The 24,625-nt window shown below is 48.6% G+C and overlaps 1 protein-coding gene across 1 annotated transcript; it reads left to right on the top strand.

Moving 5' to 3' along the window:
• The first annotated feature begins 1,761 nt into the window (after positions 1-1,761).
• On the top strand, positions 1,762-20,029 carry CYP24A1 (cytochrome P450 family 24 subfamily A member 1). The gene is given in 11 exon segments (NM_001191417.2): positions 1,762-2,019; positions 2,238-2,428; positions 3,210-3,248; positions 3,251-3,302; positions 6,002-6,098; positions 8,456-8,547; positions 9,523-9,634; positions 13,541-13,686; positions 18,140-18,306; positions 19,067-19,145; positions 19,919-20,029. Coding segments are annotated over 11 exon segments (1,344 nt in total).
• Positions 20,030-24,625: the final 4,596 nt, after the last annotated feature.

Genomic DNA, 24,625 nt, shown 5'->3' with positions numbered 1-24,625 from the left:
TTCAAGCTCCAGTCGGACTGTAAAAGGTTTCTAGAAACCAGCTAAGAGTTTACAGTGAACTTGCCAGGGAAGTTTAACACTAGGGTTAAAAAAAAATGATGTCACATAACTGAAAAACCCTCAGACGTAACAAAACTTCCCTCACTTCCTCCTTGGCGGTAGTTTTTGTACTGGATCAAAAGGGGGCAATAAGAACCACTTTAAAGCAGTCAGCAAAAATCTTCAACTTCTCTTCCTCAGTTAGTACAGAGAGTTCAACCCCTGCCCGCCACAAGGGCTCTAGAAGTGGGCGTGTGTGTGTGCGCGCGCGTGTGTGCCCCCGCGCTTGCTTAAATTCGACTTTGTAGGGATGGGTGCGCAGAAGGCAATGGCACCCCTCTCCAGTACTCTTGCCTGGAGAATCCCATGGATGGGGGAGCCTGGTGGGCTGCAGTCCATGGGGTCGCTAAGAGTCGGACACGACTGAGCGACTTCACTTTCACTTTTCACTTTCATGCATTGGAGAAGGAAATGGCAACCCACTCCAGTGCTCTTGCCTGGAGAATCCCAGGGCCGGGGGAGCCTGGTGGGCTGCCGTCTATGGGGTCGCACAGAGTCGGACACGACCGAAGCGACTTAGCAGCAGCAGCAGGGATGGGTGAGGAAGACGGGGACCGCGGCTCGAAGGTGCACAGGGACGTCGGTGTCCAAAGAGTCGGAAGCGGTGGCCGAGCCCCGCCTCAAGGGCTGGCCGCGCTTCTGCCGCCGATCGCAAAACCACCCGAAGCGGCAGCAGCGAGTGGAGCGCCCGGTGGACGACTTGCCCAAGTTAAGACCCGAAAGTGAAATTACTTCCTCGGGTCTCCTTTCACTAAGTCGCAAACCCTCCCCACCTCGGGAGGTGCAAAAACCCAAGCTTCCTCCAACGAGGTCCATCCGAGCTGGCAAAAACTGGTTTGAAGGGGGCGCGAGGGCTCGGGGGCCCCCGGCAGGCGCCCGCAGCCGCCCCGGTCGCACTCGGAGACCTCGGCCGCCCGGCCGCGCGGTTGTGCAAGAGCCGGGCGGCAGCCGCCGGGCGAGGGCGGGGAGGCGCGCAAGGCGCAGCCCCGATGAACTCCGGCGAGCCAGCCTTCCCCGGGGGTTATCTCCGGGGTGGAGTCTGCGGCGTTCCCGCCCGGAGAGCCGCGCACCGGTCACCCGAGGCCCGGGCGCCCTCGCTCACCTCGCTGACTGCATCCTCTTCCCACCCCCAGCCACCCCGCCCCGGGCCCCGCGCCGCTCCCGGCCAGGCCAGCCGCAACCCGGTCCGCCCCACCGAGCGCGCTCATTGGCCACCCGGGGCGGCCGGTCTCCATAAATACATGGTCCCCGGGCATGGAGCGGGACAGGGGGAAAGCGCAGCGCCAGCAGCATCTCTTCTACCCTCCTGGACACCTCCACTTCGGCTCCACAGCTGGAAGTAAGACTTAACACCAACAGGCGAACTCACGTCCATCTTCCTCCTTGCAAGAGACAGCCAGCTCCCCACTGCGCTCCTCCAGCCCCGGCGGCCGGCGCTCGGCGGGCATCCGCTCCCTGAGACTGCAGCGCGGTGCCGCGTGCAGCATCCTCGCCCAGGTCCTGACGGCTCTCTGTCCCCCTTCCGCCCTTCCCGCCGCACCTGCTGCTCCGCCTTGCCGCTTTTTCTCCGTGTATCAAGACCCCGAAGCTCGCCGGCGCCTCTTTAACAAGCTCGCCCTGCCCAGTGCCCACCTTCCCAGGAGCCCAGTGCCCCCCGCTGCCATGAGCTCACCCATTAGCAAGAGCCGCTCCCTTGCCGCCTTCCTGCAGCAGCTTCGCAGCCTGGGGCAGCCACCCAGACCCGTGACATCGACGGCGTGCTCGCCCCGTCGGCCGAGGGAGGTGCCCCTCTGCCCCGTGATGGAACCGGGCGAAGCGCAGGACGCGGCCACCCTGCCCGGTCCCACCAAGTGGCCACTGCTGGGCAGCCTGCTGGAGATCCTCTGGAAAGGAGGCCTCAAGAAACAGCACGACACGCTGGTAAGTGCCCCGTCGCGCCCCAGTGCCCTCTCTTCTCCCCGCCTCGCTCTCCAAACCCTCGCCGAGGCGCGCGGCGTGGAGCGTGCGGTGCGGTGCGCGCGGCTGTCCCGGCTGCAGCGGTCCGCGGTCCCAGAGAGGAGGGAGGTGCGAGGAGGGCCAAGCGCTCCAGGGCCTGCTCGGGATGCGCGCTGACTTCGCGCCCCGCCCGGCCCCTGCAGGTCGAGTACCACAAGAAGTACGGCAAGATTTTCCGCATGAAGTTGGGTTCCTTCGACTCGGTGCACCTGGGCTCGCCGTGCCTGCTGGAAGCGCTGTATCGCACCGAGAGCGCGCACCCCCAGAGGCTGGAGATCAAACCTTGGAAGGCCTATCGCGACTATCGCGAGGAGGGCTACGGGCTGCTGATCCTGTGAGTCCGAGACGCAGGATGGGGGCTGGCGGCTGGAAGCTGGGAAGGCACGGGAGTTAGGGTTCCCTGGGGCTGGACCCGCCTGGTGCAGCGAGAACACGGAAGCCCCTACCTGCTGCTGTCGCGGGCTCTGGCGTGGACTGGAATGGGTTGAAGGACAGCCGTGCTATGCACAGGACTCTTGTGTTCTTTCTGACAAGTGGGCTGCGCCAGCCCTTTCCCGCAAAGAAACGCCAGAAAGGTATGAAGATTGTGATGTTCGGACCCTGGGCAGGAGGAGACTGTCAAGTCAGCCTGCCAGGCAATCAGGTTATACAAAGTATCCCTTGAAATTCCGTGACCCTCTAGCTCAAAGGCCAGAAGTTAGTTTGTAAATTTGAGGCGTTCGGTGCGTGTGGCTTTCAACCCAATTCAATGGATTGAAAGATGACAGAATTTTCCCTCACACAGTTCTGCGTTGCTGGTGTGGTGAGTTCATGCGCCCGCTCTTACTGCTGGGAATTGAAGCCACTGGCCTTCCAGTTCAACCCCAGCAAGGGCACCCCAGAAGCCCTGGCTTCATCTTTCTGGCGTGATCTTTGGCTCAGAGGAAAGGAGCTTATTCATTGTATTGTCAGACCAGCCCCCAATATTCCAATGCTAATATTCTCTGGCTATTGCTTGGCACGATTCTGTGTTCATTTGATTATATAGTTAATGCACTTACAGAGCTGGAGGGATGTCCGCTTCTTCATTCTTTTCCTTTCAATTTGCTCTAAATATAATTCTGCTTCTCTCCCAGGGAAGGGGAAGACTGGCAGAGGGTCAGGAGTGCCTTTCAAAGAAACTAATGAAACCGGTGGAAATTATGAAGCTGGACGACAAAATCAACGAGGTTTGCAGACTGGGGCTCCCTTTCCTGGTTTTCCTGGGGATGGGGGAACGTTAGTGGAGGTTCAAGCCACAGCCACACAGCGCAAAGGAAAAAGCAGGCAATCTGGATGTATCAGGACTCTTCTTTCCTCCTCATTCCTCGTCACTTCCTCCACCTCCAGAACTTTAATTCTTCTCACCTGTCTTTTAAAGTAGTGTCTTGGTGGCACAGCAGTTAGGAGCATTGACTTCGACATTCCACAGTCTTAGATTTGAAAGTCAGTCCTGCACCCCCACCCCAGCTATGCAACCTGACTGTACCATTTAACTTCCTCAGTTTCCCAGTCTATAAACTAGGAGTTCACAATTTCCACTCCATAGATTTCTGGGCATGCATGCTAAATCACTTTAGTCGTGTCCAACTCTGTACGACCTGTGGCCTGTGGCCTGCCAGGCGCCTCTGTCCATGCATGGGATTTTCTGGCAGGAGGACTGGAGTGCATTGTTGTAGCCTCATCCAGGGGATCTTCCTGATCCAGGGATTAAATCTGTGTCTCTTAGGTTTCCTGCATTGGCAGTCTCTTGCATTTACTGCTAGCACCACCTGGGAAACCCCCATAGGTTTCTGTGTGGATTAAATGAGATGATGCTATAAAATTCCTAGGTAGTGACATTTGAGCTGGGTTTTGCAGGATGAGTAAGAGTCTGCAAGCCAGAGAAGGTGGAGAAGGGCATTCAGGCAGAGAGAATAGCCTGCTGACAATATGGAGGCATGAGATGGTATGTTCAGAGAATAGTACATTTAGGGCAGCTGAAATGAAGCTTTCTCTGAAGTGATGCTGGGCAGAGGGCAGGTCTTAACAATATTTTTAAGGTATTTTTAATGCCATGCTAAGGTATTTAGGCGTTATCCTTTAGCCAACAGGAAGCCAAAGGGGAAAGGATTTAAGCAGATAGAGAACTCTTTTTACTCCTGTCCACTCTGGGTATTTATTTTGAACTGAACCCACACAGGATCATTTAGGTGAAAGGTTACAAATTTAAAAGCTTCCAGGAACCACGTGGTTAATATAAATGTGTAAGGCAGGCCCAGTAGGGCTGTTAGCAAATGGAATAGTACACGTCCTTCCTAGAGGAGACAGCTGCTCCAGCTCCGGCAAATCCCTGCCACATGGAAATGTAGACCGAGTGTCACCAGAGTTGTTCATTATTATTATTCTTTGAGGACTCAAGTGAAGTGAAGTGAAAGTTTCTCAGTCGTGTCCTACTCTTTGCGATCGTGTAGACTGTACAGTCCATGGAATTCTCCAGGCCAGGCTACTGGAGTGGGTAGTCTTTCCCTTCTCCAGGGGATCTTCCCAACTCAGGGATCGAACCCAGATCTCCTGCATTGCAGGTGGATTCTTTACGCCTGAGCCACCAGGGAAGCCCAAGAATACTGGAATGGGTAGCCTATCCCTTCTCCAGGGGATCTTCCTGATCCAGGAATTGAACCAGGGTCTCCTGCATTGGAGGCAGATTCTTTACTGGCTGAGCTACCAGGGAAGCCCCTTTGATGACTAGTGAAAATTAATATGTTCACATGAACTCTCTGGATTTTTTGATGGGAGCAAATTCAAAGTAGTTTTTAATGTGCCGTGGGCTACCACAACACGCCTATTAGTTTCGTCTGTGGGTTTTTTAGTCACTTGCACCCCATTTCAGGGCTTCCCTGGTGGCTCAGTGATAAATCCGCCTGCCAATACAGGAGGTGTGGATTCAATCCCTGGGTTGGGAAGACACCTGGAGAAGGAAATAGCAACCCACTGCAATATTCGTTACTGTCTGAGCCACCAGGGAAGCCCCCTAACCCACTCCCATATTCTTACCTGAAAGCCCCATGGACAGAAGAGTCTGGCGGGCTATAGTCCATGGGGTCTCGAGAGTCAGACAAAACTTACTGACTCAGCAGCACCAAGAGCTTACCCTACTCCAGACCCCAACATGGCCACTTTATGTGTCCAGGGGAGAGCACCTTGGTCACTTTCTAAGCCTCAGTCTTCTCACCTGTCAGCTAGGAAATGGGAGTAATGGCAGTACTTTCTACATCATGACGCCGTTTGAGGATCAGCTAAGATAATACACTCTGGACTGCTTGGCTCCATACAAGCCTCATTAGACGCAAAGCACTAGTTATCTAAAACCCCGACTGTGGACACTGGCATTTAGGGACCTTCCACGACCTGCCAAGGTGACAGAGCTGTTTAGTGATGGTACTTCATCCAGAATTTACGGATTTCCTGGCTCTAAGCCTAAGGTGCTTAATACAACGCCAATCAGCAAGGACACGTTTGTGTGCCCACCTCTGGAAGTGGCCAGCCTCAGGGCAGCCAGAGCCCTTGAGATGCTGTGCCCACAGACACACTGGCCAGTTCCTCCTTCGTGGTTTATTTTCCATTCTGATTAGAATAAATGTTTTCCTTTTCTTAAATTTAGATCAAACGCTGAAACTTAAGCTCCAGGAAGGCTTCAGGGAAAGCTCAAGAAATAACCCAGTACAAGGGTGTTGGGGCAGGAGGTGAGCTCTCAAGGAGAATATATAATTAGTGATGATTCAGAATGAATAACGTTATGAGCAGTGAATATACAAGGTCACAAAACCCAAATCTAGCTTACTGAACCTGAAACTTCTGTTTCCCTTCAGTGACTGAAATGTGTTTTTGGTGATTTCTTTCTTTTAAGGTCTTGGCTGATTTCATGGGTAGAATAGATGAGCTCTGTGATGAGAGAGGCCGCATTGAAGACTTATACACGGAGCTGAACAAATGGTCTTTTGAAAGTAAGTTGTCTTCTTCAGATCTTGTCTGTTTGATTTTGCAAGTGACTTTGAGGACAAAGGTGGGTCCGTTGGCCACTCTCCTGTGATCATACCCTGTTGCTGACTAGGCAAGGCCGTAGCAGCCCTCTGAATGCTTTCAGGCACTTCAGGGCACTATGCCCCCTGGATCATTTATGTAGCCGTTCAACAAACGTTCATTCAATGCCTGCTGAAGTGCCAGGCGCTGCACTGCAGACACGGCAGTGAACAGAACAGGCTACATCCTTGCTCACGTGGAACTCAGATTTTAAAAGCGGTGACAGCCAACTAGTACACGTATTTTAGTGTGTACTCTGTCAAGAAATAAGGGAGTCAGAAAGAACACAGCTTCCTGGGTGAGGCAGGCCTGCTTGGTAAGGAGACATTTGAGGTGAGGCCTGAGGGGAGATGAGCAGCACGCCATCAGGGGGTCTGTGGAGAGACTGTTCCAACTGTGGAGTCAGGAAGTGCAAAGGCTCTGGGGTGGAAGCATGAGCCGTGTCTCTGAGGAACTTCTGAGGGTGCTGGCTGGAGTGGATGATGGGGGATGGGGAGAGGAGCTGAGAGAGATTAAGCCTGAAAGCCCCCCAAAGAACTTCTACTTTAGGACCTTCCTGGTGGTCCAGTGGCTAAGACCCCGCACTCCCAATGCAGGGGACCTGGGTTCGGCAAAAGAGCATACGTAGCAACTAAGATCTGGTGGAGCCAAATAAATAAAATACATTTTTAAGAAAAGAACTTCTGCTTTGAGTCAGATGTGGAGCCATGCGTCATTCTGAACAGAAGGGAGCTTGGTCACTGACTTTAAGGGCCACACTGGGGATAAAAGTAAAGCCCTCCCTCGATGTGCTCGCCTCCTGGTGGGGACGCAGTGGGGGAAGCAAGGCGCCTTCAGTGGAACGGGGAGCACTTGGCTGAAGGGGATCAGGGCTGGCGGAGGGTCCCAGAGGCTGTCCCCAGCTGAGTGTGGTCAGGGCTGCTGCACGGAAGTGGGACCGTCTCAGCCGAGGCCTGGGATGAGCAGGAATGCCCCAGGGGAAGTGAAGGAGGGAAGAATATTCCAGGTGGAAGGAGAAAGGAGGAGAAAGAAAGGGGTTCCGAGTGACCAAAGCATGTCCTGCAAGGGACGCGGATGGCAAAGCAGAGGATGGGGGGCAGGCAGTGGCCCTCACAGCCACCTGTATAAACCGGGGATGCAGGTGTGGTTTTGACCCCAAAGTCCCTGGGAGCGATTGTAGAGTGCTTTCAGCAGGAAGGTGCCATGGTCCAAGTCGCTGGAAGCCTTACTCTTGGCTGCCGATGCGCGTAATTGGAGAGGACGCCCCATTCAGAGGCTTTGGTTTTGACCTGTCCCCCTGATCAGATAAACCTCGCTTTAAAGTCACGGGCAGTCATCTTAGCACATAAGAAAGCTCTATGCCGATAAGAAATCCACAGGAGGTGTTAAGGGAAAGAAAAGTCAAGAGAGGGGATGATTACAGAGCAGAGAAGCATATGTTTTGGAAATGCTCCACTGGAAATACCCAAATGAAGGCGTATCGCATGCATTTCTTTGCAAGTCAAGGAAAACCTGACCATGGTGGTTTACAAATTATCGTCCACCATTACGAGAAACCCTGAGGAAGCCAGTCCACAGCTGGCACTCAGTGGTGTCACTGGGACCCAAGTCTGTTCCGTCTTCCTTCTCATTCATTCTGAGCTGGTTGCAGAACGGCTCCCTTCTCTCCTGGTCTCACCTCTGCATTCTGGGCAAAGGCAGGAAGGGAAGAGGGAAGAGCTAAGCTGGCTGTACTCTTCCCCCTCTGTCAAGAAAGCAAAAGTGCCTCCGGGAGGCCCAGTGGCCAGCCCCAGGTCACGTGACTGCTGTGGCTGCCTCGGGAAGCCTGGGAGTCGGGGAGCAGGGTTGTCTGAGATCAATGCTGGCTTACTGCCTGAGGACGTGTACACCAACAAGCAAAGTAAACCAGGGTTCTCTTAGGGAAGAAGGAGGGAAGAATGAGCATGGGGTAGTTATTAGCAGTGTCTGCTGCATGTGATGTCAAGGGTAAACTGAGAAAAGCAAGACATTGCAGGAGAGATTCACTCAGGTATAAAAATGGTTGCATCTTCACAGTGGTTTTTCTGATCAGGAGGTTCTGCAGAGGACAAGTTGTTGGAGCTGGAGATAATTTCTAGGAAGAGAAGAGAGTGATCAAGCCCCTTGGCCTTAGACTCTCTGCCTTTCTGTTCTTCGAAAACACCTCATTTTTATGGGAGACGGGATTGATCCTTTGGTAGCCAGCTAATCATAGACTCCAGTGTCTCTGTGAGTGGGTAACAGTGTTGATTACTTTAAACAGGCATCTGCCTTGTGCTGTATGAGAAGAGATTTGGGCTCCTTCAGAAGAACGCAGGGGAGGAAGCTTTGAACTTCATCATGGCCGTCAAAACAGTAAGTGTCCCCTAGGGGAGAGCAGTTTCCTTATTAATTGTTTACAGGAGCCAACAAATGTGCATCCCAATGTTTCCCACATATATTTTATTATAGTAGTTAAGTGTTCATTTTAAGGTGTGTTATGTATTTTCATGAATGTATGTGCATACATTGTTGTTGAGTTGCTAAGTTGTGTCTGACTCTTTTGAGACCCCATGGACTGTAGCCCACAAGGATCCTCTGTCCATGGGATTTTCCAGGCAAGAATACTGGAGTGGGTTGCCATTTCTTACTCCAGTGGATCTTCCCAACCCAGGGATCGAACCCATGTCTCCTGCCTTGGCAGGTGGATTCTTTACCACTGAGCCACCAGGGAAGCCTGTGTGCATATATGCACATGTAATAAAGAAGCATGTTAAATCACTGGCAGGCAAGGTGAAAGTAGAATTTTCAACCAAAGGGCAGTTGATTAACTACTATCTTAAAGAATCTGAAAATTTTCAGGTAAAATTTTCTGGATTGTTTAGGTTGTATATGGAGGCAGCAGACACTGTGAAACCAGTGTCAAGAATGACTAAAGTTTGGAAACTGTTGGAAGTGGAAGTGGATATGAGGGTTATAGTTTTCTTTTTTTACATTTAGGTCATAAGATCAATTTTTTTCGACTCCTGTGTGGTTTGTGGGGTCTTAGTTCCCTGAGCAGGGACTGAACCTGGGCCACCACACCGTAAGCTCCAAGTCCTACCACTCGACCACCAGGGAATTCCTGTAAGATCAAATTTTTTATGAACCCCATCCAGGGGGAAAGCATCCCAAAGCTGATTTTCATGTGTCTTCAGCAGGTGGGGACTGGTGCTGAGAGCCCGGGGCATCCCTGGGAGTCCAGCCTCTGGGCAGCAGAGGATGTGGCTGCTGAGGACGCCTCTCTCGTGGACTGCAGGTTGTCTGTGAGATTAAGAGCAGGGGGCTGAAAGGCATTTGTGTTCCCCACAGATGATGAGCATGTTTGGAAAGATGATGGTCACCCCGGTTGAGCTGCACAGGAGCCTCAACACCAGGGTGTGGCAGGCGCACACACAGGCATGGGACACTATCTTCAGATCAGGTAAGGCGGCCGCAGGGGCCCAGCAGTCCTGGCTCCGGAGATGCTGTGGAGGTCTGGGTGGCTGTCCTGGGCTCAGCACCCCGCCCATGGCTGGAGCCGCTCCTCGTGATTCTTTCAGACTTTGCAAGTGCTTGAGTCTGGGGATTGCCCTGGTGCAGATACATTCTAAGAGAAAGGCAGGAGGTAGTTTCCTGTAGTCTTTTTTGAGAAATAGGAGTGATTAAAAGCAAGAGTTTCAGAGTCAAAGATTCCTGAGCTCAAGTTCCAGCTCTGTCATCGGGCATAGTGGCTTCACCAAATACACTTTTTTTCTTTAAAAAAAATTTTTTTAATATTTATTGATTTTTATTTATTTAGTTGGATGCACTGGGTCTTAGCTGTGACATGTGGAATCTAGTTCCCTGATCAGGGATGGAACCCAAGCCCCCTGCATTGGCAGCGTGGAGTCTTAGCCACTGGGCCACCAGGGAAGTCCAGACTGCTTTTCACCTTCACTTATCTTGTCTTTCAGTTCAGCTCAGTCGTGTCCGACCCTTTGCGACCCCATGAATCGCAGCACGCCAGGCCTCCCTGTCCATCACCAACTCCCGGAGTTCACCCAAACTCATGTGCATCGAGTCGGTGATGCCACCCAGCCATCTCATCCTCTGTCGTCCCCTTCTCCTCCTGCCCTCAATGCCTCCCAGCATCAGGGTCTTTGCCAATGAGTCAACTCTTCTCATGAGGTGGCCAAAGTACTGGAGTTTCAGCTTCAGCATCAGTCCTTCCAATGAACATCCAGGACTGGTCTCCTTTAGGATGGACTGGTTGGTTCTCCTTGCAGGCCAAGGGACTCTCAAGAGTCTTCTCCAACACCACAGTTCAAAACCTTCAATTCTTTGGCACTCAGCTTTCTTCACAGTCCAACTCTCACATCCATACATGACCACTGGAAAAACCATAGCCTTGACTAGGCGGACCTTTGTTGGCAAAATAATATCTCTGCTTTTGAATATGCTATCTAGGTTGGTCATAACTTTCCTTCCAAGGAGTAAGCATCTTTTAATTTCATGGCTGCAATCACCATCTGCAGTGATTTTGGAGCCCAAAAAAATAAAGTCTGTCACTGTTTCCACTGTTTCCCCATCTATTTGCCATGAAGTGATGGGACCAGATGCCATGATCTTCATTTTCTGAATGTTGAGCTTTAAGCCAACTTTTTCACCCTCTTTCACTTTCATCAAGAGGCTTTTTAGTTCCTCTTCACTTTCTGCCATAAGGGTGGTGTCATCTGCATATCTGAGGTTATTGATATTTCTCCCAGCAATCTTGATTCCAGCTTGTGTTTCTTCCAGTCCAGCGTTTCTCATGATGTACTCTGCATACAAGTTAAATAAACAGGGTGACAATATACAGCCTTGACGAACTCCTTTTCCTATTTGGAACCAGTCTGTTGTGCCATGTCCAGTTCTAACTGTTGCTTCCTGGCCTGCATATAGGTTTCTCAAGAGGCAGGTCAGGTGGTCTGGTATTCCTATCTCTTGAAGAATTTTCCACAGTTTATTGTGATCCACACACTCAAAGGCTTTGACATAGTCAATAAAGCAGAAATAGATGTTTTTCTGGAACTCTCTTGCTTTTTCCATGATCCAGCAGATGTTGGAAATTTGATCTCTGGTTCCTCTGCCTTTTCTAAAACCAGCTTGAACATCTGGAAGTTCACGGTTCACATATTGCTGAAGCCTGGCTTGGAGAATTTTGAGCATTACTTCACTAGCATGTGAAATGAGTGCAATTGTGTGGTAGTTTGAGCATTCTTTGGCATTGCCTTTCTTTGGGATTGGAATGAAAACTGACCTTTTCCAGTCCTGTGGCCACTGCTGAGTTTTCCAAATTTGCTGGCATATTGAGTGCAGCACTTTCACAGCATCATCTTTCAGGATTTGGAATAGCTCAACTGGAATTCCATCACCTCCACTAGCTTTGTTCGTAGTGATGCTTTCTAAGGCCCACTTGACTTCACACTCCAGGATGTCTGGCTCTAGGTCAGTGATCACACCATCGTGATTATCTTGGTCATGAAGATCTTTTTTGTACAGTTCCTCTGTGTATTCTTGCCACCTCTTCTTAGTATCTTCTGCTTCTGTTAGGTCCATACTATTTCTGTCCTTTATCGAGCCCATCTTTGCATGAAATGTCCCCTTGGTATCTCTAATTTTCTTGAAGAGATCTCTAGTCTTTCCCATTCTGTTGTTTTCCTCTATTTCTTTGCATTGATTTCTGAGGAAGGCTTTCTTATCTCTCCTTGCTATTGTTTGGAACTCTGCATTCAGATGCTTATATCTTTCCTTTCTCCTTTGCTTTTCACTTCTCTTCTTTTCACAGCTATTTGTAAGGCTTCCTCAGACAGCCATTTTGCTTGTTTGCATTTCTTTTCCATGGGGTGGTCTTGATCCCTGTCTCCTGTACAGTGTCACGAACCTCCGTCCATAGTTCATCAGGCACTCATCTATCAGATCTTGTCTTTAAAACGGGCTGATGGTCACAGCAGCATCAACAGTGTTCACAGTAGCAGTGTGTGTCTCAGTGCCACCGTTTTAAGTCTAATAAGAAGAATGTGAGACCCAGTGCAGCCCAGTGTCTCAGCTGCATCAGAGCTACTTCTGGTATGGTGTGGAGCGAATATTCAGTGCTAAGAATTACTGTATGATCACACACACACACACATTCACACAGACACACATTCACACATACATACACACATTTACACATACACACACATGCACACATGCATTCATACATACACACAGATTCACATACACATTACACACATTTACACCCACACACATGCACACACACATGCACACATACATATACACACACCCACATACACATTCACACACAGATGCACACATGCATTCATACATACACACAGATTCACATACACATTACACACATTTACACATATTCACACACATTCATACATACATATACACACATTCACATACACATTCACACACACATGCACACATGCATTCACACACATACATATATACATATACACACATTAACACATACACACACGTTCATTTAATTCTCACAGAAATCCTATAAGACAGGTCCTCTTATCGGACACCCCTGACGAAAGTGAGGCACAAGGAAGTTAATGCTTATCAAGATCGTCTACGAGGCGATGGCAAAGCCAGGCTCTGAAGTCAGACAGAAGGACTCCGGAGGGTCCAGCTCTAAGCGCCGTGCCGTTCATTGATGCTACCGTTTTTGCCATCCTCACTGTGATGACTGTGACGATGGTGGCTTCCGTAACGGGTTGAGGGAAGGAGATGTGTGCCTAGCACGTGCTGTACGAACAGCAGAGGCGCTCACCTTCGTGTCGGCCGGCGTGGGCCCTGCTCTGTGTGTGCGCGTTGTTGTTCGGCAGCAGGGGTGGGGGCTTCTCCTCTCTGTTGATCTGGGAGCCAGGGCCCCCCGTCTGTGTCAGTGACCGCATCTGCCTCATGTCTGGATGGGAGTCCAGGTTCTGATTCTAAGACGGACCCAAACCCCACCCCTGTCTCATGATGACCTCTCCTGAACTCTCAGCGCTCCCTACTCGAGACACGACCCCAGACCCAGCATCGGCAACACAGGGAAGCCTGCTGGAAACCAGACTTCCAGGCCCCCAATGGACTCCTGAATCAGAGTTTGCATTTTAAGAGGATTCCCAGGGGACTCTTGTGCTCATGCAGGCATTGGTCAGTCCTTGGCGACTTAGCAACAAGGCAATATTAGCTTATCTAACAAACCGTCAGATTGCCTGCAAAGGCCCTTTGGGCGTTACAGGGAGAATTTGATCCTGGGTTCTGCTTTGTTCTTTTCCTCATCCTGACTTTCAGCTGATTTCTTCACCCCTTTCCTCTCCTCCAATAGTCAAATCTTGTGTGGACAACCGGTTGGAGAAATATTCTGAGCAGCCCAGCATGGATTTCCTTTGTGACATTTATCACCACAATCAGCTTTCAAAGAAAGAGTTGTACGCGGCCGTGACGGAGCTCCAGCTGGCTGCGGTGGAGACGGTAAGGGTGGGCCTGGTTTGGGTTTACTAAATCAATAGGCTGTAAAATCTTTTCCATGACGAATGGTACATGGTCATTCAATTCACTCATTCCACAAGGACGCACTGAGCTTTAAAAGCTTAGCAGAAATAAGAAGTCTACTTGAACGTGTGGGAGACCCCATGCACAGCCTGTGTGTGTAAATGTGATAGAAAAATTCACGTGCTTTAGAGACAAAAAGGGCTTCGAAAGTGATGCTGGTGACAATGCAGGAGATGTAAGAGACTCGGGTTAGATCCCTGGGTCGGGAAGATCCCCTGGAGGAGGGCACGGCAACCCCCTCCAGCATTCTTGCCTGGAGAAGCCCATGGACAGAGGAGACTGGCGGGCTACAGTCCATGGGGTCACAAAGAGTCAGACACGAGGAAAGCAACTGAGCATGCATGCAGGGACAAAAATCCAGAGCAGAATATCAGTGTCATGACAAATATCAAAGTACTACAGGAATTCAGAAGCAGTAAAATTCTACACTGTAGCAAGGCAGGTAATCTAGGTTTTTAAACATTGGATATATTTTAGTTTTGCATCTTACCAAAGTGCCTCACTCTGGTGGTTGTTTAGTCTAAAAATACTGAAATACTCTCTGCTAATCCAATATTTTTTTTCCACTTAAAATTGTCAACAGAGGGAGCTTGGGAAAGCTTGATCTCAATTTCAGTGAAGCAGCTAATCTTATTTTATTTACTGATTAGTTTTAAAAAATACGCTTACTCGTGTATTTTTGGCTGTGCTGGGTCTTTGCTGCTGCGCACGGCTTTTCTCTGGTTGTGGGCGGGGGCTTCTCACTGCGGCGGCGTCTCTTGATGGGGAGCACCGGCTCTCGGTGCGTGGGACTCAGTGGTTGTGGAAGACGGGCCTAGTTGCTCCTCGGCATGTGGAATCTGCCCAGACCAGGGGTCAAACCCGTGTCTCCGGCACTAGCAGGTAAATTCTTAACCACTGGACCACCAGGGACCTCTGAGACAGCCAATTTTAAAAGCCAAAATTCTGTCCTCACTATGGTTGACATTCCTTGTAGGTACACAGTACAGCCAAACTCCAAACACAAATACTGGCAGGTGTTCAGGGGAGTTGCAGTATCTTTGGAGTGATAATATTAATATTCCTCGATGGCCCAACACCCCTCACACAACTGTCGTCTCTGAGAAAAGTGCATACCAGGTCACTTCTGTTCCATGTTCCGTGGTGTTTCTGATCTGAACAAAAAAGTAGGGTTTTCTACATCAAGGGACAGCAAGGTTCTCATTTCTCCCCGTGCTCCAGAAGGCTGTGAAAAGCGGGAACTTCAGTTCGTTTTCTCATTTCTCCCCGTGCTCCAGAAGACTGAAAAGCGGGAACTTCAGCTCGTTTTCTCATTTCTCCCCGTGCTCCAGAAGACTGAAAAGCGGGAACTTCAGCTCGTTTTCTCATGTCTCCCCATGCTCCAGAAGGCTGAAAAGCGGGAACTTCAGCTCGTTTTCTCATGTCTCCCCATGCTCCAGAAGACTGAAAAGCGGGAACTTCAGCTCGTTTTCTCATGTCTCCCCATGCTCCAGAAGACTGAAAAACGGGAACTTCAGCTCGTTTTCCCATTAAATCTCTTACCCCAAGAGGCTCCTGAGAGTGGTAACAGTGAAGCTTCCCCCATTATTCTTCTTTTTCCATCTGGGATGTGAGTTCCCAGTGATGACATAGCAGGGATGACTTCGTTTTGTCCCCTGCTGTATTCCTAGGATGTGGACTAGAAGTTGGCACAAGGTGGGTGTTCAGTAAATACTTGTTCAATAAATGAAAACATTTAGGAACTACTGAGTATCTGCTATGTGTCAGGCACTGTTCCGGGTACTTGAGAGACCACGAAGAACCAGTTTCCCTCACGGAACTTCAGTGGCCTTGGGGAACCGGCAATAGACAAGTAAACGACCATTGAGATGCATCATTTCAGATAGTGGCCCAGGCCCCGGAGCAAGACATCAGGGTGAGTCACTGAGAGGCAGGGGAGGTGGTCCCTCTCTGAGGATGTCATACTGGCGCTGACACTGGAATGATGAGAAGGAGACGGCCAAGGGAAGATCGGGTGGAGGAGCACTCAAGAGGAGGAAACAGCACATGCAAAGGGCCTGGGGCAGAAAGAGGGTGGCCTGAAGAACTAGCCCATGGAGTCAAGTTGGTCTGGGAGAAGCCCATGGGCTCTGTTAGCCAGGAGCCTTAGGAGGTGGGGCTTCCCTGGCAGCTCAGATGGTAAAGAATCTGCCTACAATGTGAGAGACCCAGATTCGATCCCTGGGTTGGGAAGATCCCCTGGAGAAGGAAATGGCAACCCACTCCAGTATTCTTGCCTGGAGAATTCCATGGACAAAGTAGCCTGGTGGGCTACAGTCCATGGGGTCCCAAAGAGTCAGACACAACAACTAATACTTTTCACTTGGTAAGATATTTGGATTATTACTCCTGTGATGAAAAGCTCTTGGAGCATTTTAAACAGGGGAGTAACTTGATCAAAGTGAGGTTTGGTAAAGTGGTCTCTGGGCTTCCCTGGTGGCTCAGTGGTAAAGAACTTGCCTGCCCATTCAGAAGATGCAGGTTCAATCCCTGGGACGGGAAGATCCCCTGGAGGAGGAAATGGCAACACACTCCAGTACTCTTGCCTGGGAAGTGCCATGGACAGAAGAGCTACAGTCCACGGGGTCACAGAGAGTCAGACGTGACTTAGCAAAACAGCAAGAGTGGGCTCTAGCTGGCAGATGGGGAGTGGACCCCGCCGAGAGAGCAGAAGTGGGAAGGCCAGCGAGGAGACGGGTGTCCTCCGAGGAGGTCAGGCCGGGATACTTTGCGCCCCTGAGGTTTCAGAGGCCGCTTGCCCTGCGTCCGGCCTCTGCAGTTACCCCCACAAGCCAGGCTGTCCTTCAAGGCTCTGGTGAAAGCTACAGTTATCTGCCTTTTGGGAACTCTGTCTGGTACTTGCGGTAAGGGACCCACTGATATGGGTCAATCTGTTTCTTTTTCCGTCCTGGCTATTCTGAACGTCGCATTTGGAAAATCAGAGAAATCTGAAAGTGTATCTAATTTGGGGGCTACGCCCTCTTCCTGTTTTGAAAATCGGCCTCTTGTAATAATGACATCCACAGTTTATTTGCAGCTGAGGCTGCCAGTCCTCTGACATGAAGAAGGCTTCTTGGAGGCATCTTCTTCCAAAAATAATAAATACCATCGGCTCCAAGTTGTCCTGCACTTTGCTCATTTGTGTGAGTGACACTTTGCTAAAGCGTCTCTGTGTCTGCCGAGAGAGGACACAGTAACCATTTTTATGGGGATATTTGGCTTAAATTAGCCAAGAATACGGAGAAAGCGATGGCAACCCACTCCAGTACTTTTGCCTGGAAAATCCCATGGATGGAGGAGCCTGGTGGGCTGCAGTCCGTGGGGTCGCACAAAGTTGGACACAACTGAAGCAACTTAGCAGCAGCCGCAGCAGCAGCCAAGTATAGGCCCAAACACAAACATGTAAGACTACCAGTGGTGAGCGTTATGAAGCTGAAAGCTGCACACACTGCTTCTGCCAGTATTTTTTCTCTTCTCATTGCCTTTGGAAAGAAAATAAAGGATGCCACTTAAAAGGCCATGAATGTCTTTGTCAGAATTGTGGCTGCTTCCTTGAAATACTCAACTTGATGCTAGAATTTCTTATTTTGGTATTGGCTGCCATCTACCATGGCTCTTTGCTTGAGGCTGAAACTCTGAGTATAGATAATGCCTTTTTATTTTATGGTAGCTTTTGAGGGTGTGGCAAAAAAAAAAAAAAAAAGCTTTCTTTTAAATTCCAGAAATGCAGTTTCTTGTGCATTTGCACTGAAAAATTTTTAAAAACCCCATTTTTATTAGTAACATTCCTAGGATCTCCATCTGTCTCTCCCCATTCAATTTTTATATTATTATTTATCTTAAACAACTAACAAATTTTATTTTGAGATAACTGTAGATTCACACACAGTTCTAAGCAACAGTAGAGAGGATTCCTTAATCCTTCCTCCAGTTCCCCCCAATGGTAACACTTTCTGTAAGATAAACTTACAACAACCTGAAAGTTGATGTTATTACAATCACCTGTCTGACTTCGCATTTCGCAGTTTACATGTCCTCATCTACGTTCCGTTTTTATACCAAGCTACAGTTTATGTCCTAACGCAGCTGTCTATTCAAAAAACTCTCTGATTCCCTCAGGAAATAAGCTATTATTCACGGATGTGTTTTATAAGCTGAATCTGACTTTTCATACATGGTATTTGTTTGAGACACAGCCAAGAAGAACGTGGGAAAAGGCATCACTCATGTGTTTTCATGGCAAGGTGATAGGCACCACCTTTGCTTCAGCTGATACAGGCTTCAAGGCAGTTTATTTACAGAAAACTCAAGTTTATGTCCATTTGGCTTTCAGACGGCAAACAGCTTAATGTGGATTCTCTACAATTTATCCCGTAATCCCCACGTGCAACAAAAGCTTTTTAAGGAAATTCAGAGTGTGTTGCCTGAGAATCAGTTGCCACGGGCAGAGGATCTGAGGAACATGCCATATTTAAAAGCCTGTCTGAAAGAATCTATGAGGTAAGAACACGTGCCTAATACGAATGTCGGACGGCTGTTCTCTCCAACACATAATAAGGGATCCCCGCCTTAGTTGATTCATAAACATTTAGCAAGCTACCAAAAAATAAAAAAATAAAAAACCCTCCAGGACCATACTCCTGTCCTATGACTCATTCCTTAAATCATTTGGGCAAATTCTATTAAATCTTGGAAACCCAGAGTCTGCCCCCTTTAAATCAGTAATAATAATACTTGAATGGACACTATAAGCAATAATTAAGATTAGGGGCACAAATGAAGGGAGCGAGATGAAAGCTCAGCGAGGAACCGTATTATTATACAAGACATAGAGACAGGCTGGTTTCTGAGCCTCTGTATAAAATGGTCTTTCAAGATTCTTTTTCTGGAAAACGAAACCCATAAAGTCTTAGGATTCGAAGGAAATATCTTTAACTTTATGAAGGGCAGGTGGAAGAAACCCGGGACAAACAGCAAGCTTGCCGGCGAGGCGTGTAAATGCGCACATTTGAAGTCTAGAGTGAAACGGGACCATCACTGTCAACAGCTGTGAGCTTACACTGGGGGTTTAACCAACACAATAAGGAATAAAGCAAGAGGTGTAAATACTGGGAAGAAAGAGAACTGCTTGTAAAGAGTTGGAGTCATGTCCCCTTTATGAGAACTTAGGCAGTGATTGTTTATTTAGCCAGACTCCGAATTCCCTTGAGCTAAGACTTGGTCTGTGCCCACCTTGACATCTCTGATTTTGTGTTTTCAGGCTTAACCCAACTGTCCCATTTACAACTCGGACTCTCGACAAGGCAATGGTTCTGGGGGAATATGCTTTACCCAAAGGAGTAAGTAAAATGTATATAATCTATACCCTACAGAGCTTTGAGAGACACCCTCTTCAAATGCCCTGCAGACCTCCTGAAACGTTTGTACTGGGAGAGCATTCATTTTAGAAAAATGGAGATTGCAGTATACAGTTGATGTGTCCTGTAGTCTAGTATTAGGAATAGGGGTTATGGAGACAGAGAGACCTGGATGCAAGTAGAGCCTTGAGTGGGTTACATAACCTCCGTGAGCCTCAGCTTTCTCATCTGTAAAATGGGAATAATAATAGAACTCACCACCTGGGGTTGTGAAAATGAGATGCAAAGTTTTAAGGTTCTTGAAGTATTTCTACCACCCAGCACTTTTCCAGCACTCACTGCATGCTGGCATTCATTGTTGTTATACATTTGGGGGTTACTTTCACATTTGTAAGGTGATGGCTTTTGTAAATCTTGCTATTGAGATGTTTAAGTGCTTTATGTTTCTGTGTGATTGTAGACTGTACTGGTTCTAAATACCCATGTGTTGGGATCCAGTGAAGAAAACTTTGAGGAGTCAAGTCAGTTTAGGCCTGAACGGTGGCTTCAGGACAAGAAAAAGATCAGCCCTTTTGCCCATCTTCCATTCGGCGTTGGGAAAAGAATGTGCGTTGGTCGCCGGTTAGCTGAACTCCAGCTCCACCTGGCGCTCTGCTGGGTAAGACCCTGGCGGCGTTTCCGCGGCTGCGCACTGGGCTTTCCTCGAGGCAGGAGCAGAGGGGCTAACTCCACTTTCCTGTGCTCCTGTGTTTCAGATTGTCCGCAAATACGACGTCGTGGCCACAGACCTCGAGCCTGTGGAGACGCTGCATTTGGGCAACTTGGTCCCCGGCCGGCAGCTGCCCGTCGCCTTCTGCCAGCGATGAGGAGCCTGGGTGGGCAGCAGGGGTGCAGGGTGGCCAGGTGGTGAGCCGCGCTTGCAGTCAGCCGGACGTGGGTTCACCCAGTGACCCGAACAGTTACTTAACCTTTCTGCCTGAATTACTTTTTTCATTTGTTACATGAGGACCAAAATAGTATCCATCCAGAAAGTTGATATGAGCACAAAATACATAACCCAGAGCCTAGCGTCAAATGAGCGCTCCAAAATTCAAGCTGCTGGTCATGGTTTTTGCATGTGAATATCAGGGCATGGGACTTCCCAGGTGGCACTCACGGGGAAGAACCCACCTGCCAATGCAGGAGATGTAAGAGACACAAATTCGATCCCTGGGTGGGGAAGATCCCCTGGAGGAGGGCATGGAGACCCACTCCAGTGTTCTTGCCTGGAGAATCCCACAGACAGAGGAGCCTGGCGGGCTGCAGTCCACAGGGTCAGAGAGTCGGACACGACTGAAGTGACTTAGCACACGTGCTCACATCGGGTTGGGGACACACTTTTCCAGTAAAGGACCAGTTGGCAACCTCTTAAGGCTTTGCAGGACATAGAGTCTCTCTCATGCACTTAACTCGCCTTGGTACAGCCTTAGACAGCTGGTCTCTGAGTAGGGTTGGCTGGTTGTATTGGTTTTCTACTGTGGCCATAAAAAATTATTGAAAGGAATTACTCACAAGTTACTAAAACTTGTGTTATGATATAGTGTTTATGATTTTATCCTTCTGTAGGTCAGAAATCCAACACAGCTCTTGCCAGCCTTATTCCAAAGCGATAATTTCCTTGATGAATTGGTGTTTTTTAGTCTACTTATTTTCCCCTAATCCACAGTAAAATGAATTTTTAACTATTAAAGTGATAAAAAGTTAACCTGAGGAATCTCAATATCAGCTTATGTGGAAATACGACAGCTCCGACAGCTTGATAGAATGAGATGCCAGTGGTGAAACTCAACCTCAATCACTCAGCCGTTTCAACAGCGCCACCTAGAACCTGCCTCGAGCTATTTGCTGTTCGTTAAGAGCAAGTTGAGGGGGGGACTTGGGCTTCCCTGGTGGCTCAGAGGTTAAAGCGTCTGCCTGCAATGCGGGAGACCTCGATTCAATCCCTGGGTCGGGAAGATCCCTTGGAGAAGGAAATGGCAACCCACTCCAGTATTCTTGCCTGGAGAATCCCATGGACGGAGGAGCCTGGTGGGCTGCGGTCCATGGGGTCGCAAAGAGTTGGGCACGACTGAGTGACTTCACTTCACTTCACTTCACTTGCTGATAGGTGGATTATTTGGGAAACGTGCAATTTCAGATGAACTCTCTGAATGAGGCCCAGCGAATTCCTCCCTAAGGGTCTGATCCTGCTGCTGACAAGCGCTCGGTCATGTCTGGCTTTGCAACCCCATGGACTGTGGCCCACCAGGCTCTTCTGTCTGTGGGATTTCTCTAGGCAAGAATACTGAAACGAGTTGCCATTTCCTACTCCAGGGGATCTTCCCCACCCGGGATCGAATCTCCTGCACTGGCAGACAGGTTTCTTTTCTTAAGCACTGGTGCCACCTGGGATGCCCAGGTGTCTGGAACCATTAGGCAATTTGTCACATTCTGAACATGGCAACAGGCAGAGCTGAATCAAGTAGGACCATGGAGGAATTCTAGCTTCATTGTGAAACTCCCCATCTTCAGCTTGGACACCACGCACGGTTCCTCTGGTAAAACAGACGAGCCCAGGGCACTTACTGGTTTTAGCATTTATTTTTGCTAATCATCCCTTTTGTTTAATTATACTGCTCTGATGTATAATTGGAGTAGACTTTATATTTCAGATTTTTTTTTTTTTGTTAATCAAGACAAAAGCATCAATTTTGACCCTCCTGCAAGAAGGAAGTTTTGGGCTTCTGCACGACTGAAAAGCAAAGGTGGAAAACCATGAAACGACACGTAAAGAACACTTAGGCTCAGATGTTTACACTCCGTCTTCTGCACAGTTGCCCCAGAAGCTGCACTGTCTGTGCTGCTGATGGGGTTAAGATTGCATCTGGCTCAGGGAAAGCGGACCGAGTGCTGGAAGACCAGGCCCTCCACAGGGAACACACGCTGCACACACGTGACTTTCGTAGCTGATGTCGGCACGCCCTGGCTGCACGGACTTGCTCGTCTTGCTGTTTCGTCTGGCATCTTCCGTGACACGACAGAGCAGCTGGGTGCTTCTCTGTTAGGCAGAGTCACTGCATGTTGCTGTCCCTGCCATGTCAGACTCCTCGCTGGAATCTTCACTTCTCAAAGTTTACACTTCACAGTGAAAGACCTCCTAGAGCTGGATTGTCAGTGGCTCAGGGTAATATTGGCAATCCATTTATTGTAATTCTAATATAACGTTTGGGGAAATACTGCGTAATAATGGAAGCAAAAGTAAATATTGGTTCATATTATCTGGTCCCTATAAAACTTTTTTTTTCTTATTCTGAAATAGAAACATTATTGAAAAACTAGAGAAAATCTCTATGTTAAGAACAACTTTAATGAAGTCAAAATTCCTATTCAAGGATGTGTTAATGATTTAACAGTGCATCCTTGTGTTAAAGGATCCTGAAATTATGTAATTATGACATTGCGTCTATGTAATCTATGATATTAAGGTGTGGATCAAGTTTTTAAATTGTGTGTGTATTCTAATGACAATTTGCTTACATCATTTTAAAAAATGTGTATATATTATTTTATTTAGGATCTGAAGTTTATTTAGGACAATGTTCTAAAGTTTAGTCACAGCTTAAAAATATTCGGTGAGGTTCCCTGCCTTAATTTTCCCAACTGTAGAATGGATCAGTAGTAAAGTGTGCATGCATTATAGACTATGTAACTCATGTATGTGATTTGAACTCCTTGGGAAATTGTGATTTCATAAATGGAAAATACATACAGATTTAAGCAATACTTATAAAACTTTCTTAAAAAGTATGTTTACATATCATCTATGTGCATGGTTTTACTACTTTTCCTAAAAGCATACCATATATTTCTGTATATTTGATAAATATTTCCCTTTTTAAGTTGCATCTTTAGACTATTTCATAAGTGTACATTTATATCTTCATACATGAACGAATATGTACATATCATTGAAATGGGTATAAGCTTCCTGTTGTGAAAGTTTTTAGAATTATAAATCCACATGTGTTGTCAGATTTCTTCTGTATATCTTCTTTGAATTCTCTGAAAGAATAAAATCTTTAAAATACAAGATGTTTTCTCCTTCATTGCATGTCTTACAACCAAAGTTAAACATTCAAACTTTGTCTCACTCGAAAATTTTGTACAATGTAACATTACAATAATATAGCAGTTTTACCAAAAGATGCTCATTTGAATGGCAGAATACTTTTCCTATTTTTTGCTGTTTACATATGTTTTCAAGTCCATTTCCTTCTCTCTGCACCGCTGCCTCCTGCATGGTGGGCCCCACAGAAACCGCCAACCAGTCTCCATGCCCCTCCCTCCAGACTGTCTACCGGCCGTGTATGGTCTCTCCAAATCCCAGGCCCAAGTCCCTGCCCTACTTCGGTGGCATTCCATCGCTCTTCCATGAAGACCCGAGTCCTTAAGCTGGACTTCAGTGTCTTGTAGAGTGCAGCCACTGACCCCCAGGCCTCCGAGCCGTCCCCGCCACACCCCTAAGCCCTCCCCACCATGCTCCCCGAGCCCTCCCCACCGCGCCCCCACCTCAGGGACACAGGCTTCAACCGGTTTCTCCTGGGCCTCACACGCGCTCTGCAGCTGGGTTCACACCTGCTGTCCTTCCACCTTCTTCCCTCCGGCACACTCATCATCCAAGCCCAGCCCCAGCTTCCTGGAGGAAGTCCTCCTGCATGACTGATAACCCCCAGGGACACACTCACTGTCTGTAGTCGCTCCATCCTGTCCGACTCTTGTGACCGCTCGGACTGTAGCCTTCCAGGCTCCTCTGTCCATGCGATTCTCCAGGCAAGGATACTGGAGCGGGTTGCCATTTCCTTCTCCAGAGGATCTTCCCGACGCAGGGATCAAACCTGCATCTCCTGCTAGACAGGCGGATTCTTCACCACTGAGCCATCTGGGAAGCCAACACATCCACTCTTAAGAATGTGCTAATATTACCCCTGCTTTACAGACGTGGGGGGGACTGATGCTCGGAGTTTAAAGAACCTTTGTTCTTTACACCAAAAACTTTTTTCTTACTGATTATATTAGTGATGTTCCTGAACTTCATGGGGACCAGTAAGTGTAGGCACATGTCCCTGAAGGCGTCCTGCTGACATCCTCGAGCACGCCACACCGCCTCCTCTCCGAGGCCTGGCAGACGGGGGTGGCACAGTGCTCAGCCCAGGTGAACGCAGCTCAGGCCTGTGGCGACTGGCGCCACCCATCCGTGCTGCTCAGTTGCCTGTGGCTTATCCGTATGTCTCCTTCAGTCGCTATTCTGTCTCCCTCAAGCCTGCCTCAATTTTCAGCTTGAACAAAAGTCTAATGGATGCTTCAGAGAAAGATTGAAGGCAAAAGGAGAAGAGGGCTGCAGAAGATGAGATGATAGCATCAGTGACTCAGTGGACATGAACTTG

Source organism: Bos taurus, chromosome 13 (genome assembly GCF_002263795.3).
Source record: "Bos taurus isolate L1 Dominette 01449 registration number 42190680 breed Hereford chromosome 13, ARS-UCD2.0, whole genome shotgun sequence".
In the NCBI taxonomy this organism is placed as follows: Eukaryota; Metazoa; Chordata; class Mammalia; order Artiodactyla; family Bovidae; genus Bos; species Bos taurus.
The sequence above is the reverse complement of the archived record's forward strand: the minus strand, read 5'-3'. Positions and strand labels throughout refer to the sequence as shown.